An 18,059-nucleotide genomic window follows, 5' to 3' on the forward strand; every position below is an offset into this window, starting at 1 on the left:
GGCAGGAGTGGCAGCAGGCAGACGGGGGTGTCCTCCGCCTCACCTCTGTTCCATCTCCTGCTTCATGTCGATGCCCTGCTTCTCCAGCAGCTCACGCTGGGCAAAGGCCCAGTCCACAGGCTCAGCTGGCGTCTCCGCACAGGGCGTGCGCTCACGCTCCTGCCGGGCCTGCTCGGGGTGGTTGAACCGGAACACGTGGCTCTTACCCATGATGATGCGGTTTCCTGGGGGACCAAAGGACAGGTGGCCTTGAGGGACCTTCAGGTCTCTGATGGTCTCAAGCGGGGAGACGTGAGGAGAAGGAGGAATGGGTGCAGGCACCCCACCATCCGCAGCTCCTAGCCACTCCTTCTCCAGCCCTTGCTGGGACCTGAATGTGTCTCCTCACTCTCCCCATAAATCCACCCTTGGCTGCTCTCTACTCAGCAGCCAGTGACATGTGCAAACCACAGATGTGGGGCCTCTGCTGTGCTCCAGTGTCCACGCCCCTCCCCAGGCCAGCCTTGCACTTGCCTCCTGCCCCCAAGCCCCCGTGCACACAGCCAGGACCCTCCCTCTTACATCCAGTCTCGGGCTGGTGCCCCTCAGGGCTGGGCTTGGGCCCCCCACAGAGCACTGTTGCACGGCACAGGACCCTTCCCTTCTATCTGTCTTCCCCACTAGACTGGAAGCAGGGCTGGGGCAGGTCCCCTGTGCCCAGGGCCGGGGTTCAGGGTCCGGAGTCAAGAGACCACAAGAAGGAAGCAGAGGTGGCAGCTAGCAGGCACAGGTGGCTGCAGAGCCTCAGCATCAGGGCCTCCAAGGTGTGGGCATCAGTCCAGCCCCTCCTACCCCGGCACCTGACTGGACCCCACTCAGGGCTGCCTCATCTGCAGGGCCCTCCAGGGCAGCACTCACTGTCTTGGGACAGCCCTGTGTGCAGGGGCTCTCTTTGGATGGCCTAGTTTCCCTCTGACTTTCCCTGGGAGCTGTAGCTCTGTCTTGGGGCTCCACAGAGCTGGCTCTGCCCTGCTTCCCACCCAGGTGGACTGTGCCTGCAGGTCTGTCCTCCCTCAGCGCCTCCTTGTTGGCCGCTCTCAGCTGGCTACTTCCTCTGTCCTCCCTGTCCACAGGCCGTGCGCAACCCACCTTGGACACTGGGAGGGAAACACCAAGCTAAGGCCTCTCTTAGCTTAGGCCCCGCCCTGAGCCCCACAGGCACCAGGGCCAACTCCGAAATAAGTAGGGAGAATGGGCACAGCTGTCTGTCTGTCCGTCTGACCTGCTGTTGCCCAGGCTTAGCCACACCGACTCCCCATGACAAGGCTACCCCACGAATTCAGGACATTCAGCGTGTCCTGCCCTCCTGCCCAGGGACCCCAAAGGCGGGATTCCTGAGTCCCGGGGACTCCTCAGAAAGCCTTCAGGGGTGGGCAGATGGGCTAGAAGTGGGGCCCCTGGGTGTCACCTGCCCCTCCTCATCCCTCTGCTTTCCCCCAAGACAGGGTCGGGAAAGGGTCTCCCCTGTTCCAAGCCAGTGGTCACTTTTATCTCAGCCTGGCCAGGCCACAGCACCCAGTGATTCAGCCACGCCCTCCCCGGGTGTTGTGTGGAGGTTTCTGCACACGTGCTCCACACCTGCAAGCGGCTGATGGAAGTCAAGGAGGCGCCCAACGGTGGGGTGGGCCTCGTCCAAGCAGGTGAAGACCTAAGAGCAAACTGGGGCTTCCTCTGAGGAAGAAGAAACCCAGCGGATGGAGTCCACTCCCGCCGAGTTCCCAGCTTGCCACCTGCCCATGGATTTCAGACTTCCCTGACCAGCCCCCCTCATCTGATAAGCCAATTCCTTGAAATAAATCTCTTTATACCTAGACACGGTTGTACGTATCTCACTACATCTCAGTCTACAGCCTGTCTCACTACACCATGTCCACAGCCACGTCTGTGCGTCAGGCTGCTGCTGTTTCTCTGGTGGAACCCTAACTGCCTGGGTGATAGTCACACGCCACTCCGGAGGGCCCCCTGTCTGACTTCTCTAAAGAAGGGACTTTATACCATGTGTGCCTGCACGTGTTTGAATATCACAGACACTGCAGTGTCTGGGAACAGAGCCCAACCCCACCTGGGGTGCTACATTCAGAGGCTGGAGCAGCCCCCACCCCGCTGACGCTCCACAACACCTGAGCTCTGGGAAGCCTCTGTCCAAAGCCCTGTCTCCCCAAGACCAGCCCCACAGGGCACAGTCCTGGGCCGGGAGGCAGGAGCTTCTTCCCAGGCAGGCAGACCCTGCTCCTTACTCAGCCTCCAGCATGGACTCAGTGTCTCAGGGTCCTTGTGTTGTGTGAATGGGGCCTGTAGTGCTGTGTTCCTAGAGCTGGGGGACTGGGGAGGCATGTGAGCTGGTCAGGTACCTGCAGCCCCCTCCCCTACCTGCCCCGCAGCCCTTAAGAGCTGCCATCCTGCACAGTGCACAGGAGGTGGTGGCTTGGACATGGGAACAGAGGTCTCATCTCATGCCTCTGCCTACCTGACCGGCCCCTGGAGTCCCCAGCCGTACCTGACCGCAGGATGCTGGGCTCTGTGACTTTCTTGCCATTGACGTAGGTGTCTGCCCCCTCACAGGGCTCCAAGGTCACCACAGCTACAGGAAAGGTGGGAGGGGCAGAGGAGAGGAGTATAAATGGCTGTCACCTACAGCAGCTCGGCTTACCTGGCCCCCGGGCATGGCCTCCTCCAGGCCTCTCTTCTCCCTGCTACACAGACCCTGACCATTGGCAACACTCATTTGGGCCTCAGAGGAGCCTAGGGGTCTCACCCCACCCAACAGAGGAAGAAAGTGACCCCCAGGAGGAGGATGCATGTGCCCACGTTGAAGCCGAGAGGCTGTGCTGGGCCTGATCACCCAGGGCCCTGTCCAGCTCTCCAGGTAGACAAGGATAAAAACACCAGCTAATGGGGCCTGGGCCACCCTACAGGAGATGGCAGGCAGGACCTTGCAGTCAGAGAATTCCAAGAGAGCCAACCGTCCCAGCACCACTTAGAGCCATCATCCTGAGATGGTCAAGTTGGACAGTGGATGTCAGTCACAGGTCTGCAGGCCAGAGGCTGGCTGGATGCTGCCAGGAGATGCCCTTAGCCCAGGCTGTGGGCCATGTGATGGCACACCGACACCACAGGCCCATCCCCGAGTTGGGCAGCACCAGGCAATGGGGACAGCCCCACGTCATCTCCGGGAGGGAGATCACTGGGCAGGCAGGGGAAACGGACAGATGGCCGCCCACAGCCAACAGGAAATCAAGGTCTGGAAATAGTTTTCCACCCTAGATCTGGGCTCACTCCTCATGGCTCACTGTCCTCCCGCCATGAACATCCTCCACCCTGGGCCCCAACACACTTCCCGGCCAGCAGCCCACCTGTGCCCCCACTTCCAGCCCTCAAGGAGGCTCAGCTCCCTAAGGCAGCAGCCACCTCTGGCCACAGAAGGCACCAGGCATTTTCTCAAGCACCAACCTAATGGAAGTTGTCTTCAAGGCTGGCCCCAAATGTGTCTCTCCAAATCTCTCTCCCCCACACACACATACACACACACACACACACACACACACACACACACATCCTGCCTAGAAGTATGACTCGCCACCCACTTAGAGCTGGGGAGGCTGGGAGAGGGTGACCTCTTCAGGCCTGATCATCACAGCACAGGGCCGTGGGTGCGGGTGGGGACGGTAGGGTGGCCATACCTTCACTGCCTCCCCTGGAGTCGCTCCGGAAGACACAGTGCTCCTCCTTGATGAAATGCCCACTCAGAACGATGTCCTGCCGCCTCTCGCCATCCTCCCTGCCCACTCTGCGGGGTGGGGGCACCATCAGAACTGCAGCCGGGACCCAGCACACCCGGGATGCCACCCACTGGCCTCCAGGGACACCCAGTCAGGATTGTTTGGGAAACAGCCAGGGCAGACATCAGCAGTCGCTGGAGAAGTCCAAACTCAGTGGCCCCTTTGCAGCAGCAGGAATGGGGAGTCCACCCGTCCTCTGCCAGATCCCAGGGCCTGGCCAGGCTGGAGTGGCTGCCAGGTCCCCTCTCACCTGGTGATCCCATCCTTGATGTAGTAGAGGAGGCACTCGGACATCAGCGGGTCCTCGTTCAGGTTGACGAGGTGTGGTGTCTGCAGGGAGACAGGAGGATTATCTCTCCCGCAGGGGGCAGGAGCCCGACGCTGGCCGCACCCTGCTCCGACCTCTCCCCAGGCACCAGATCACCTCCAGGGCCCCTGCCCCTATACTCCTACCAGGCTGGTCACTCCAAGCCAGGAAAATGAGGAACACAGAAAGCGCAAGCCGTAGGCCCAACCCACCAACAGCAGCAGGCTGGTGGGACCCGACCACCCGCGTACACCCAGGCTTGGCACAGCAGCCCCAGCACTGCAGCAGAAGCTGGGCTTCCAGAAAGGCAGAGAGCCCCTGCTCTCAGCATGTCAGGCCCCTGGGGCCCTCTGAGGCTGGGGTGAGCCCCCAGATGTGCAGACCACAGGCTTTGTCCCATGGGGTCCTGGGTTCTCAGCTTTGGACTGTAAAATGGGATTCCAGGACCCCATTCCAGCTCAGACAGCCCAGAAACTGTGGGCTCGCCAGTGGGAGCCAAGAACCAAGAAGGATCAGGACACTGACCATGGAAGGCTCAGCCCTGGGGTCTGGGGAGTGAAGCAGTTGTGAAAGGATCCTTGATGAGCCACCTGAGGCACCCCCACGCAGAGAGGTGGAGACCTTCACACTGGACGAAGGGGACAGACCATCCCCAGCCATCCCTGCCCCCCGAGTGGGGAAGATGTCCAGCCAGGAGGGCTGTGTCCACGGCGTTGGGGCTGAGTAAGGGCTGCAGCCTTGGGACCCCACTGGCCTGCGAACATCTCGTGACTCCCAAGAACACTGAACTTCTCAAGAACGGGGTCTCCAGTGGTCCCACTTCTGGGCAGTGCCCAGACCCAGGGCCACCAATAAAGCTGCACCCCTGGAGTTCCACCCTACCCCTCCAAGAAGGGGATGGGGCCTGAAACAGTGCGGGGAACAATCCATTCCAAACCAAACCAAAGGCCTGTCTGGAAGACGTGTGTAGTGAAGCCCCATTAGGGGACTGCCTGTCCCCGCCCTGCCCAGGACTGGAATCTCCCTACAGCTCTTCTCAGGCCCTTCCCGCCTCTGGACCTCAGCATGTGCGGGGCGCCTGGCCTGGAGCACAGCCCTGCCCAGCCCCTCCCAAGCTACGGACACACAGGTGTCTCTCCCCATGTCCTGGCCATCTTTGGGATGGGTGTGTGGGGTTTGGGGACTAGAACCAGAAGAAAGACTTTTTCCCAAGTGTGTGTGTCATGCCCCACCTGGGCTGCTGGATGGGGGCACAAGAGTTGTATACACTCTGAAGCAGCTGCCCAGGGGTTCTGTGCCATTTGAGGGCCCCCAGCTGAAAGACTCCTTAGGCTTGGCCTGGTGGAAGAAGAGGGGTCCCCGCTGGAACAGTCAGACCTGACTCCAGCTGAGTTCCAAGAAGGCAGCTGGCGCCCAGCTGTGTGAGCAGCACAGGCTCCAGGGCAGGTCCAGGCCCCTCACATCTCAGTCTCCAGCCTGGGCGTTGGCTTCTCAGCCTTGCCCTGACACTGGGGAGCCCATTCCACACTCCAGGCCACTAAGAGACCCATCTGACGTCCCAAAGCCGCCAGGACGCCCCACCATGAGAATGTGGGCACTGAATTCTCCACGAAAAGCAAAGTGTGACTGTGGGTGGGCTTCACAGCCCCAGTGCCTGGGCCAGAGCCCCGCCGTGCCCCCTACTCCCAGAAGTCCCCTCTGGTTCTACCTGAGACAGCCCCTCACCTGGTCCTAGTCAGATCAGGGCAGTACCACAGAACTGAGATAGCTCCTACCTTTTTGGGAGAGAATACGCCCAAGGTGCCGCCATCCTCCCTCATGGCCACACCCATCTCGGCCAGCAGGGCTTCCCTGGGGGAACAGAGATGAGGTCAGCACAAGCTCCACAAGGCTTCCGGTACTGGCCTCAGCGCTGGCTGACCAATGTGGGCAGTGGGCCTGTGGCCACCGTGGCCTGGGTGGTGCCCATGTGTGTCCCATCTGGTCAGGTCACTGTGTTAGGGCATCTGCTGATGGGACCGGCCCCTCCGCATCATGATCAGGGATCAGGTCTATCAGGCCTCAGGTCTCTCAGGCCCCGGTGGCCAGCAGCCAGCAGTATACAAGGTGGGGGTTATTGGGCGTGAGGAAACAGGTTTGCCCTGGGCTGGGATGTGGCCACCCCAGGGTGCAGGTGCCCAGCACTGGAGGGCAGGGCTCAGTGCTCATCCTGCCCAGGCTACGGGCTTGCTGGCTGCAACCCTCCCCCTGGGCCTCAGTTTCCCCAATGCACACCTCTCCATCCGGATGGCTTCTGTCCGCCGCAGTTTCTCCTCCCAGGTCTCGTTGAGCTCAGCTATGATCTTCTCTGTTTCCTGGGGATTGAGGCAGAGCACAGTGAGCTGCCGGGGCTGGGGCCAAGGGAGAGGACCATGGAGACACGGGTGCCAGGAGAAGGGGCATCAAAGCACAAGAGCCACGTTCCTGGGCCCGTCCAGGCACAGGAGGTGTCCAGAAGACCAAGGTGAAGCTCAGAGAATGTGTGTCTTTCCCTTAGACACGCTCAAGAGAATGGGGAAAATGCAAAACAAATCTGGAAGGAAAAGAGAAGCAAATGCTCCTGGGAGATGCTGAGCCTCGGCTCCTAAAGCACAGCCATCCTCGCTGCTGCCGAGAGGCCCAGGTACTCACCCCTCTTCAGGACACTGCCCAGCATCAGCCTGGTCTCTCCTTTTTCTTCCCACCCACAGCCCAATGGGACCCCAACACCCCAGAAGGGCTCTCTGCTCCAGGGTCACAGGCCCAACCTCGCCCCCATCCCCTTCCTCACACTGGCCTTGATGGGGCCTCTGCCTTTTCCCCTCAGCCCCTCAGTCTCCAGGCGTGTGGCTCACCTGCCCCTGCACAGCCATTCACTGAGGGGCGTGTGACTGGAAACCTAAAATGATCCTGGCCCGTTGCTGGGCACCAGGGAGCACACTGTGCCTGGGAGTGGTTGGAGGTGGTGACTATTCCCAGGCAGGTGTGCAGGTGTGAACACAGGTTGGCCTGGAAGGGGCTCAGGAACCTGCACCACGCTCACCACCCTCCTCAGGGAGTGTAACTCTATAGGACGCCAGCCAGGAAGCTGCTGTGACCTGGGGCTGTCACTAGTGGAGGGGGTGCTGTGGGGTGGGGAGGGGCGAGACTCCTCTCCACCCACAGATGCCATCCACCTCACTGGTCCTTGAACAAGCGCCCACTCACACAATTAAAGACTCGACAGGAAGAGTCTCAGTCCTGGACATTCATTCTTGGAGCTTCCCTGGTCCAGGCGTGGCATGGGTGGGGGCACAGGCCATCCAGACACCCAGGTCTAGGGTCCTGCAGGGGCATTTCCTGTCCAGCAGCTGAGTGTTGTGCAGCCCACAGCCTGGGGACCCCTGAGTGAACTGGTTGCCTTGACTGCTATGGGTGGTCTAGAGCCAGGACACAGGGCACCTGGGTGGCCACACGCCAGAGGCTCCTGCTGGAGCTCCACAATGGCCCTATGAGGATAGGCTGTGCCCAGGAGGGCAAGGTGCCTCTAATTCCTCCGAGCTCCCCACTCCCAGAGTCTGACACCCCGAAGCGAAGCCCCAAGCGGTGCCCTCACCTTCAGTCTTTCAATGGCCTCCTCGCTGCCTGGGGCAAACAAGATGCGCTCGTGGAGGCTGGACACGGAGGCTGCCCGGCTGGACAGGGCTGAGAGCGAGGATGAGGGGCTCATACCCACCAGGGCATTGGTCACTGTGGAGAGAGGGTCAGGGGCTTCATTCACCATCCCGCCACGGTTAAGGTTATTGTTCTCAAGGTCGGACACGTCTATGGGGAGGAGGGGTAGGGCAGGCAGACAGACAGAGGGAGGGAGAGAAAAAAGATGAAGATGGGAAAAAGTAAGAGGTGGGGCCCAGAGAAGGCAAGAAACAGAAACCACCAACAAGGCACAGCAGCCCTGCCCGGCCCAGGACAAGCGCATGCAAGGCCTTCCTGCCACCCCTTGCCTATGATGGGACCGGGCTGGCAGTGGCGCCCACTTGCCCGCCTGCTCCCCAGGCCTGCCCTCCCCAGCAGCAGCGTGGCATGGCCCTGGGCACCCTGGAGCTCCCCTGCACCCCCTGCACCAGGCTTCTTGCTTTCCCTCAGTTGCACTCCAGGTCCCACTGCCAGGCCGCCCTGCAGCCCCCGCACCTGAGGGCTGGGAGCCTGTCCTCCCTGCATCTTCCCGCCCTGTCCACTGGCTTGGCATGGTCACCCAGCAGTGCCCCGTACAGACCCCCACGCTTGTCCTCCCACCCCTCGCACCCACCGTCAGCCTGGGACACCACACACCCCTGAGCTGTAGGGCCGGGCTGCACTAACTGTTCAGCCCACTGACGTGGAAATCGGCCCAGAGACCATCCTGGAGGAGGTGAACATGGGACCCTCATGAGGGAGGCCCTTCCCCTCCACCATGAGGAGCTCACCCACTAGCCTAGGCCTCATGTATCCCCAAGGCCCGGGAGGTAGGGCTGTGACAGCTCTGGAGTGGGTGGTGCCAGGGGTCTCCTAGCAGAAGCAAACACACAGCAGAGCAGCAGCAAGCACGGGACTACATGGGGTGTGGGGGAAGTGGAGGGCGCCCTGCAGCCGGGCTCGGGGAGGCACTGAGCCCCATGGAGCCAGGCCCAAGGCCAGGAGGCACAAAGGCTGGGCGGGATTTGGCAGCATCCACTGTGAAAGCTGAGCTTGTGGCATTTCCAGAGTAGAGGGCCCGGGCGTGGGGGGGTCAGGTCAGCTGGAGAAATGGCATTGCAGACGGAGGCCTGAGCCAAGAGCTGGGGACAGGACAGTCCCTCCAGCCCTCCTGGCCCTTTGGTGCTGATATCCTGACCTTCGCAGGCCTCTGGGTGCACGGGGGGTCACAGGGCCTGACCTCGGCCACGTTCAGCCTGAGAAGGCCTCAGCCACACCCTGACTCCCCTGTTGCCTTGGTTTCTCATGTAGACCATGAGTAGGAATGAGCCAGGAGTGTGGGCTCAGAGGCAGACAGAGTCCCACATCTACCAGCAGGGCCCTGTGACTGAGCGAGAGCAGTGCTTTCTGCCCCCAAAAAGGAGAAGAAAGCAGAGAAGGTGCCCTGGGGTTCACCCCTCCCTGCCCGTGCCACCCTAGGCCCTCATGCTGGCTGGGGCTGGAAGCAGAGATGCAGAGAGCAGCAAAGGGAATACACACATTTGGGTCCTCCAGGCACAGTGTTGGCTACGGGGGAGGGAAGCGTGGGGGAGGGGGAGAGACAAAGAAACAGAAGAACAGGTTTGTCTCCAGAGGGTCAGGCACGCCTTTCACAGGCCAGGGTGGCCAGCAGTGGGTGAGTGGCCACAAGCAGGTGGTGAAGGTCTTCAGCTCCAGAACACGGGGGGCCGCTGTGACCCCAGCACCCACAGCCTGCCTATGGGGCTTCCAGGGGAGCCATCTGTGGCCCACTTGCATCAGCATTGAACCCAAACCATGCGGTACCATCCAGGCCAAGGCCAGGAAACTTGCCCTTGTCCAGGGCCCCCGCCCGGCCTCCCACCCAGAGGCAGTTCTGCCCAGGAACATGGAGCAGGGACAGGGATTTGGCCCAGAGGGGCTCTGGGAGCAGTGTGGAGCTGCCACAGCCCAGACTGCGGCCAGCAAAGTGGTGGCCCCAGGAGAGACGATGTGATGACCTGCAAGGCCCCTGAGCCTGAGGCCCCACAACCCTGTCCAGGACAGGCTGGTGCAGGCACTCACTGTCGGTGATGTCGCCAAGACCCTGGGCGTACAGCAGGTCCCGCAGCCGGGTCACCTCATCCTTCAGCTCACGGATCAGCTTGTTGTTCGGGTCCTCATTGATGACAGCATTGCAGCGGATCTGCTTGGCCCGGTCAGCATACCTGGGTGGCAGAGGGGTCTGTGGGCTGTGCTCAGGACAGGTCCACACCTGGCAGGTCCCAAGGGTGCCCAGAGCTCTGCCTAAGACCCAGCCTTTCAGGCTCAGCAGCCAGGCCAGAGGTGGACCTGAGCCAGCACGGCCTGGCAGAGTGAGAAATCGCCCCCATAGCAAGTCTCTGGGGAGGGCATTTGGGGCCACAGAGGCCAGAGGAGACTTATAGGGGAGGTCACCCAGTTACAGCTCACCCGCTTGGGGAAACTGAGGCCCAGGGGAGAAGGGACAGCATAGTGTCCTCTCCCCCAGTGGTCCCAGGGTAGAGGGACAAAGTCCAACAGAAAAATGTGAGAACAGCTACATGTACGTAAGCTTTTGTCCACACTGTGTATCAGCTGATGCATATGTCTACATTTCCAGCTAGTATATGAACCTCTATTGGGACACACGCCCTTTGTTTCTCTTAAGCACTGGTGGTGCACGGTCAAAAGAGAGGAGAGACCACTGACCCAAACAACCGAGCAGCCTCTAGCACGGCTAGCCCAGGCTCCCCACCCCAGGTGCTCACTTGCCCATAAGACACACCTATGCCCCCTTTGCTATCTAAAAATCCCCAGTGGTTACCCCGGCTGGCAGGTGAGTGTAAACTGCTTCGCCTAGCAGGCACAGCTCTCCCAGTCCGGTGCCACAGGGCCCTGGGCTACCCGCAGCCCCAAAGCACACCCTCAAAGGCTCCATGGAGGGAATGGAACAGGGCCCATGCAGGCCCAGGAGCCCCAGAACAGTCCCTTCCAGCCTCACAGAGTCCAGGGTATACCCCTCACAAAGAGTCGTCCCTGCTCATTGACACTCTTAATTCAAGCACGGGAGGATCCATCCCCCAAGACCAGGGAGCAGGGAGCAGAGCTCCCCTGGAGAGTCCCAGGGAGCAGAGTGTCTCCCTGGAGAACTCACCTCAGTGTGCTGAGGGTCTCGTCGTAGTTGATGTCTGCAGGACTCAGGGCTGCCACCATAGCTGTCCTTGAGTTACCGCCTGTGGGAAGAAGACCAGGTTGTGCCCAGAGGGGGATCTAGGCCCCAGTGCTATGACTGCTCCCCCCATCCCCCCACATTTACAGATGGGGAGGCTGAGGCCCAGAGAAGTAAACTGAGTCACAGGCTTATCCCCATGAACACAGACAACCGCAAGGACCTGGCCTTCCTTGGCTGCCCCTTCCTCTCTGCACCAGGCACTGCTATTATTTCTCTTCTACTTGTGTTTTTCTCACATTTGGGGCCATTTTACAACAATCAGGCCTTCCTTTCCCCAAAGCAGAGAGGAAAAGTTGTGGAGGGTGTTAAAGTATTTACTCCAAAATAAATACCACTTATGTTCAATAATTTTTTCAAGCACTTCTATCATTTTCATTTGAAACACATTCCTCAGTATTCAACATCAGATTCCTGGCCCAGGTTAGTAGGATCCCAGCATCAGGTAATGCGTGGCCTGAGGAACAGACTGTGTTCTTTCTCTTCAGGGAATCCTGTCTAGGTGACCTCAGCAGTCAGAAAAGATCACCACTGACTCCACCCCAGCCCTCAGGACTGCTGCCTGGTGGTACTTCAAGTCTAGACAGATGATCTTGCCTGCTTGACCCCAGGAAACTGTGTATCCTTAGGGCCGTGTCCCCAGGGCATGGGTCCCTGATGAGTCCCTGTAGGTACTGAAGAGACAGTGTGAAGGCCTGGGCACATGACACACGGGCCCTAGGAAAGGTTCCATGGGAGGACTCCCCTGTCCCCGTCCTGGGGATGAACCTGGGTGTGCCTGGAGCAGGGGGCTCCTTCCCAGCCCACATCTCAGGTGAAGGAACACACTCTCCTCCTCTCTCAGCGGGGCCCATCCATCCGTAGGCCTGCTGCGATCTGCATTACTGGTCTGAGCTGGGGAGCAGCATGGCTAGTTGTGGGGTGCAGAGGTGGTCAGCCAGGGCTCTGCACACCTCAGCCATGCAGCTGAGGGAGGCCAGGGACCCCCAGTCATCTACGGTCACTAGGTCAGTACAAGACTCAGTTTGCCTCCCTGGGCATCAGCTGTAAATGCAGTTGGGGAGGACTCTGAGGTTATTCTGGGATGGACGGGATCAGCGTCGGGTGCATTTCAATTCCCACCTCCCCATCTAACTCTCACTGCTCAGAACTCAAATGGGGAGGAGGAGGTTTATGGCAGCCCCTCAAAACCCAGCAAGCAGAGATCCCCTGTGACAGATGGGGAAACCAAGGCCCAGAGAAGGGTGAATACTTGGCCTGGGTATCACAGCCCACCTGACCCAGACCACTGACATAGGCAGGTGTGTGCTGTGCCGCCACCTGGGCCATCCTGGTTCCCACACTTGCTTCATTAACCCACTGCTGGCCATTGCCCCAGGCCCTCCAGAAGGGCCATGAACTGACTGGACCCTCCAGGTTCACCTCCCAGTCTCAGCCAAGAAAGGGTGAGAGGCCTCCTGGCAACTGGGCACCCCCTCAGTGGGGAAGAAGGGCACACCCCAGGGTGGGATCAGAGCCCTGGGGACAGGCAGACCCACAAGTTCTCACCCAGGTTTTCCCGGAGGAGCCAGGTCAACACGGAATCTCGGTACGGAATGAAATCTGTCTTCTTCTTTTTCTTGTTCTGTGGGGGAGGAACATTCAAGGTCAAGTCCAAGCCCACTAGAGAGGAAGTGAAAGGGAGGGGCCAGTGCAGGCCCTGCCAAGTGGGTCCTCAAAGCTGGAGGCTAGGCAGGGGGCGGGACCCGCTCTGCTGGACACGTTCTCAGACTGCTCAGGCCTCTCCCTGCCCAGACCCCAGGGCACCACCCCAGAGGCCTCCTCTAGGCCACAGTCAGGGATTTGCTAGCACATCCTTCAGGTTCCTCCCTCGTCCATCCCTGCTGCCCCTGGGCCACCCAGCTGGACACCAGCCAGGAGTGCTGAGGTCACCAGCAAGTGTGTCCTCCCTTTACTCTGTCTGAAGGATCCATCTGAGCCCATGGCCCCTCCTCGAACACCATCAGTGACTCTTTCTGACCCAAGGGAAAAGGCCCCACAGCTAAATGTGGCCCTCCAGGCCTCTGTGGCCTCTGCCACACTTCCCTCCCTGCCAGCTTAAATCTCCCCTTCACACAGAGTTCACCTGCCCTCTCCTCCATCAAACTCCCTATGGTCCTGCAGAAGCCAGCTCACAGGCCTTCCTCTAACAGCCTGTTCTCCCATCCCTCCCCTCAGAATGAAGCATCCTCCATGCTCTTGCTACTTCTTTGGCTCTTTAAAATATGGACTCCATCCACATAATGGCTGCCAGGAATTGCTTCTGATGGACACTCTGACTGACTTAATGATCCCACTAATTGTGGGTTTCAGTGACTTCCAATGTGTAATGGTTCATGTATGCATTGGCTTACGAAGCATTTGCAGAGCGCCTGCTGGGCCGGCAGACAAGGCCTCTGGCCCTGGAGCCTGCACCCCAGGACATGCACATAGATGCCACCTCAAGGGCTGGGTGCACACACAGACATCATTGTTCTTGAAGACAACCCCAGGAGAAGCTCCACAGGGCACATAAAATTTGAAAGCTCTTGAGACTCCCTGTCAAAGAGGGTCCCGAATGCTGCACTGGCTTCTCCACGAGCAGGGTTTCAGGGTGTCCATCTTGCAGCTCAGCAGCACAACCGACTGCTTTCTTTTTTCTTTGGAAACTTGGTAGGGACTATTTCTACTCTATTTCTAGTTTTCTTTTGTTTTTGTTTTTGTTTTGAGATGGAGTCTCCCTCTGTCGCCAGGCTGGAGTACAGTGGCACAATCTCAGCTCACTGCAACCTCCACCTCCTAGGTTCAAGCAATTCTCCTGCCTCAGCCTCCTGAGTAGCTAGGATTACAGGCGCACGCCACCATGCCCGGCTAATTTTTGTATTTTTTTTTTAGTAGAGACAGGATTTCACCATGTTGGCCAGGACGGTCTCGATCTCTTGACCTCATGATCCGCCCGCCTTGGGTTTCCAAAGTGCTGGGATTACAGGCGTGAGTCACCGCGCCCGGCCTCTAGTTTGGTTTCTGATGATTTAATTCCTGAGGGTGAATTCTCTGCCATGTGTCATATTCCTTGCTTCCACATAAATGTCCTCCAGTCATGCAGCCATTTCAGCAAGGAGCCCAGCAGTCCCCTGGGTTTCCTGCTCCCTCACCACTTCTCTGTCCAGTCGTGCTCCGCCATCTCCCAGGACCACCCTGTTCTCCCTTCTCGGTCCCCCAGCCTCCACCATGTCAAGCCTGGAACGCTGACCTTCCATCCTGACTGCCGCACCAGGCCACCCTGCTCCCGACCTATCTTTCACGCGGCGCGCATGGCCTGAGGACCCATCCTTGGCTAAAGCAGACGCTGTGAGCCCTGCTGAAAACCCACCCGCTGCTGCCCACTGAAGCTGGGCCAGGCAGCTCCTGACAAGCGGGAACGGACCTCCCATCCTCAGATCCGCCCGGCTCCTGCCGGCCTCGCCTCCCTGCTCCGGGCCCTGTTCCTCAACCAGTTCCTCGAAAACTCTCTCACTCGGCTAATTCAAAAGTCTCTGTCACTGTCCCTCGCAGGGTCCCTCGCACTTTTCCTCCCAGTCCCTCACACAGCCAGTCACGCACTTCCCACGCGGTTCCACATCTCAGTCCCGCACGCTCAAGCACTCAGTCCCTCAAGGAGCTGCCGCCATTCCCCGCGCGGTTCCCACGCGGCTGCTTGCAGCTCGCCACACAGTTCCTCAGTTCCTCCCGCCTCCCCACGCAGCTCCTCCCGTTTCTCCAAACGGTTCTTCACGCAGCTCCTCTTGCTTCCCCCTTTATTCCTCCATTATGGAAAACGGCCGTCACTCGAACGCGGACTCCACCCATGTGATGGCTGCCGGTCACACCGTTCATCCTGTGTTCCCACAAGTTCCACACGCAATTCTGTCACAGTTCTCTGTGGAGTTCTTTGCACAGTTCCACCCGATCCTCACCTAGATCTCCACGCAGGGCCTCGTTACACACGCGTTCTTCACCATTCTCCACACGCAAATCCTCCCCGTCCCTGACACTCTTGATCTCACAGTTCCTCACAGTTCCCCAGAAAGTTTCTCACGTTCCTCAAACATTGCATAACACGGCTCCCCACAGGACGCCTCACACAACCCTCCGTCTCTCCGAGTCCCCACAGGGGCTCGCAGCTCCCGCACAGCGTTCCACACACAGAGACAGGCTTCTCACTGTCCCACGGGCCTCACAGCGGCCACGCAGCTCCCCGAAAACCCCTTCAGCTCTGCCCCAGTCCCCACACAGCGCCCCACCCCATTCCACACACTTCCTTCCGGGTCACACAGCGCCACGCAGTGCCCAGCAGGTCCCTAGTTTCCCATCCAGCTCCTCACACTCCCGGACAACCCCTCGCACAGGTCTCTACGGCTTTCCTCACAATTCTGCACACAGTTCCAACACGGTTCCTCACCGTTCCCCACCGCTTCTCAGACAGCTCCCCCCGCCATTCCTCATACAGCTCCTCACACAACCCTTCACGCCATCCCTAATGCGACTCCACGCACACTTTCCACACAGTTCCTCAGGCCATTCTCACTGTTCACCCCGTTCCCACACATGCCATTCCACACAGCTCCTCACGGTTCCCCCACAGCACTTCACTGTTTCCACCCAGTTCCTCACAGTTCCACACAGTTCTTCACAGTTCCACACTTAGTCCCTCACAGTTTCTCACAGTCCCACACTCAGTTCCACACAGTCCCACAGTCGGTTCCTCACAGTTCCTCCCAGTTCCACACAGTTCCTCATGGTTCCACACGTAGTCCCTCACAGTTTCTCACAGTTCCACACTCAGTTCCTCACAGTTCCACACTCAGTTCCTCACAGTTCCTCACAGTTCCACACTTAGTTCCTCACAGTTCCACACTCAATTCCTCACAGTTCCTCACAGTTCCACAAAGTCCCACACAGTTCCTCACAGTTCCACACTCCATTCCTCACAGTTCCATGCAGTTCCTCACAGTTCCTCACAGTTTCACACTTAGTTCCTTATAGTTCCACACAGTTCCTCACAGTTCCCACAGAGTTCCTCACAGTTCCTGCACTTCCCCACACCGGCTCACACACTTCCTCACACGGTTCTGTGGCTCCTCACGTGGCCACAAGCACTGCCTCCCAGTTCTTCAGTTTCCCACACGGCTCTGCACACAGGCTGCCACGTTTCCCCTTAGGCCTCCCCATGCCCCACAGTGCTTCTGTTTTTCACACAGCTCTCCATAGCATTCCACACAGGTCCACACAGCCCCGTTTCACCCACTTTCATAGTTTTGCACAGTTCTGCACACAGTTTCTCAAGTGGGTCTTCTCACAATACCTCAGACGGGGGCTCACGCGGCTCCTCTCAGGCCCTGGCAAGTTCCTCCGTGTTCCCGCACACTTCCCCCCAGTTTCCTCCACATTTCCACAGATCCCCCAAATCCCTGACGCAGCGTTCACGTGGTTCCCCATGCCTTTCCCAGCAGCCGCCTACCTGGCTCCGCGCAGTTTCTCACAGCTCACCACTGCTCCCCGAGCAGCCACATGGCTCCTCAGCGTTCCCTCACACAATTCCCACGCGGCCCCACACCACTCCACACACCTCTGCTCCCATTTCCACAGGTCCTCAGAGTACACGCATCTCCAGCTCCACAGAGCCCTGACGTGGGTACCCACATGAGCGTACACTTCCCCCAAGCAGTTTCCTCAAACGCTTCCCACCTGGGTCCCCGCCTTCCCTACACGATCACATTCAGCTTCTCACAAATCCTCCCACAGTTCCCCACGCAATTCCTCACACGGTTCCTCACATACTTTCCCACAGAGCTTCTCCCATAGCTCCACAGACAGCTCTGCACGGTTCCCTCACGTAATTCCACGTAGCTCCCCACCCTGTGGCACACACTTCCTCTCCCGGTGCCACGCACAGCTCCTCATGTTCCCACGCAGCTCTGCTCAGGCCCCCAGAGTTTCCCAAGTTCCCCCCATGGTTCCTGAGGCATTTCTTCCTCTGGTCCTCACACAGGTTCTTCCGCTTCTCTGACATAGTTAATAGTTCTCTGTAGGTTCTCTAATAGTTCGGTTCTAATATTAGCTCCCCACACACAGCTCCTCACACACTAGATCCACACACACAGCTACACACACAGCTCCCCACATAGCTCCACAAACAGCTCCCCCACACAGCTCCCCACACACAGGCTCCACACACACAGCTCCACACACAGTTCCCCACACACAGCTCCCCACACACAGATCCACACACAGCTCCCACACACAGTTCCACACACACAGTTCTATTATTAATATTAGTTCCACAGTTCCTGCCACACAGTTGCACACATTAGATCCACACACAGCTGCACACACACAACTCCACACACAGCTCCCTACACAGTTCCTAAAAGTTCTACACAGCTCCACACATACAGTTCCACATGCACAGCTCCACACAGCTCCAGGGTTCTCTACACACAGCTCCTAACACACAGATTCACACATTAGCCTCCATTAATACAGCCACCATTAATAGCCCATTACCAACACATTAGCCCATTAGCTCCATTAGTTCCTCATATTATTGCCTATTAGTTCCATTACCAGCTCCACGACATTACGCTTCCACACACAGTTCTATTATTAGCTCCATTACCTCCATTACCATTAGCTCCTCACATTATTACCTATTACTACTAACTTCCATTACTGTTCCACACACAGTTCCATTACTTCACTAAAACCTTAATAAAGCTCCACACACTGTTCCACACACAGTTCCATTAATAAAGCCCACACTGTTCCATTACAGTTCCACACAACTCCAGCAGTTCCATGCCAGTTCCTCACAGTCCCGCACAATCTGCTTAGCTGGATCGTTTCTCCTCCTTCCCCTGACAAGAAAACACAAGACACACCATTCCTCACAGTTCCACATTTCAGTTCACTCCACTCTACATGCAATTCCCCACACAGGAAAGTTCTCAGTCTCACA

The 18,059-nt window shown here is 58.6% G+C and overlaps 1 protein-coding gene across 19 annotated transcripts in view; it reads right to left on the reverse strand.

Annotated features, from left to right (window-relative positions):
• Positions 1-18,059, reverse strand: part of KIF1A (kinesin family member 1A) — a 109,962-nt gene that overhangs the window by 51,218 nt on the left and 40,685 nt on the right. For 10 of the 19 annotated variants that reach the window (XM_031651685.1, XM_021924249.2, XM_031651692.1 and 7 more), the window contains exons 11-21: positions 12,593-12,668; positions 10,970-11,048; positions 9,880-10,022; positions 9,337-9,363; positions 7,739-7,947; positions 6,400-6,479; positions 5,901-5,976; positions 4,069-4,148; positions 3,720-3,826; positions 2,537-2,620; positions 44-224 (exon numbers count right to left, since the gene is read on the reverse strand). In XM_031651685.1, coding sequence (XP_031507545.1) covers positions 44-224; positions 2,537-2,620; positions 3,720-3,826; positions 4,069-4,148; positions 5,901-5,976; positions 6,400-6,479; positions 7,739-7,947; positions 9,337-9,363; positions 9,880-10,022; positions 10,970-11,048; positions 12,593-12,668 — 1,142 coding nt within the window. The remainder of the gene's footprint in view (positions 1-43; positions 225-2,536; positions 2,621-3,719; positions 3,827-4,068; positions 4,149-5,900; positions 5,977-6,399; positions 6,480-7,738; positions 7,948-9,336; positions 9,364-9,879; positions 10,023-10,969; positions 11,049-12,592; positions 12,669-18,059) is intronic. The other 9 variants (XM_009183530.3, XM_021924250.2, XM_009183528.3 and 6 more) reach the window with 2 other exon arrangements.

This window comes from Papio anubis, chromosome 10 (assembly GCF_008728515.1).
Source record: "Papio anubis isolate 15944 chromosome 10, Panubis1.0, whole genome shotgun sequence".
Classification (NCBI taxonomy): domain Eukaryota; kingdom Metazoa; phylum Chordata; class Mammalia; order Primates; family Cercopithecidae; genus Papio; species Papio anubis.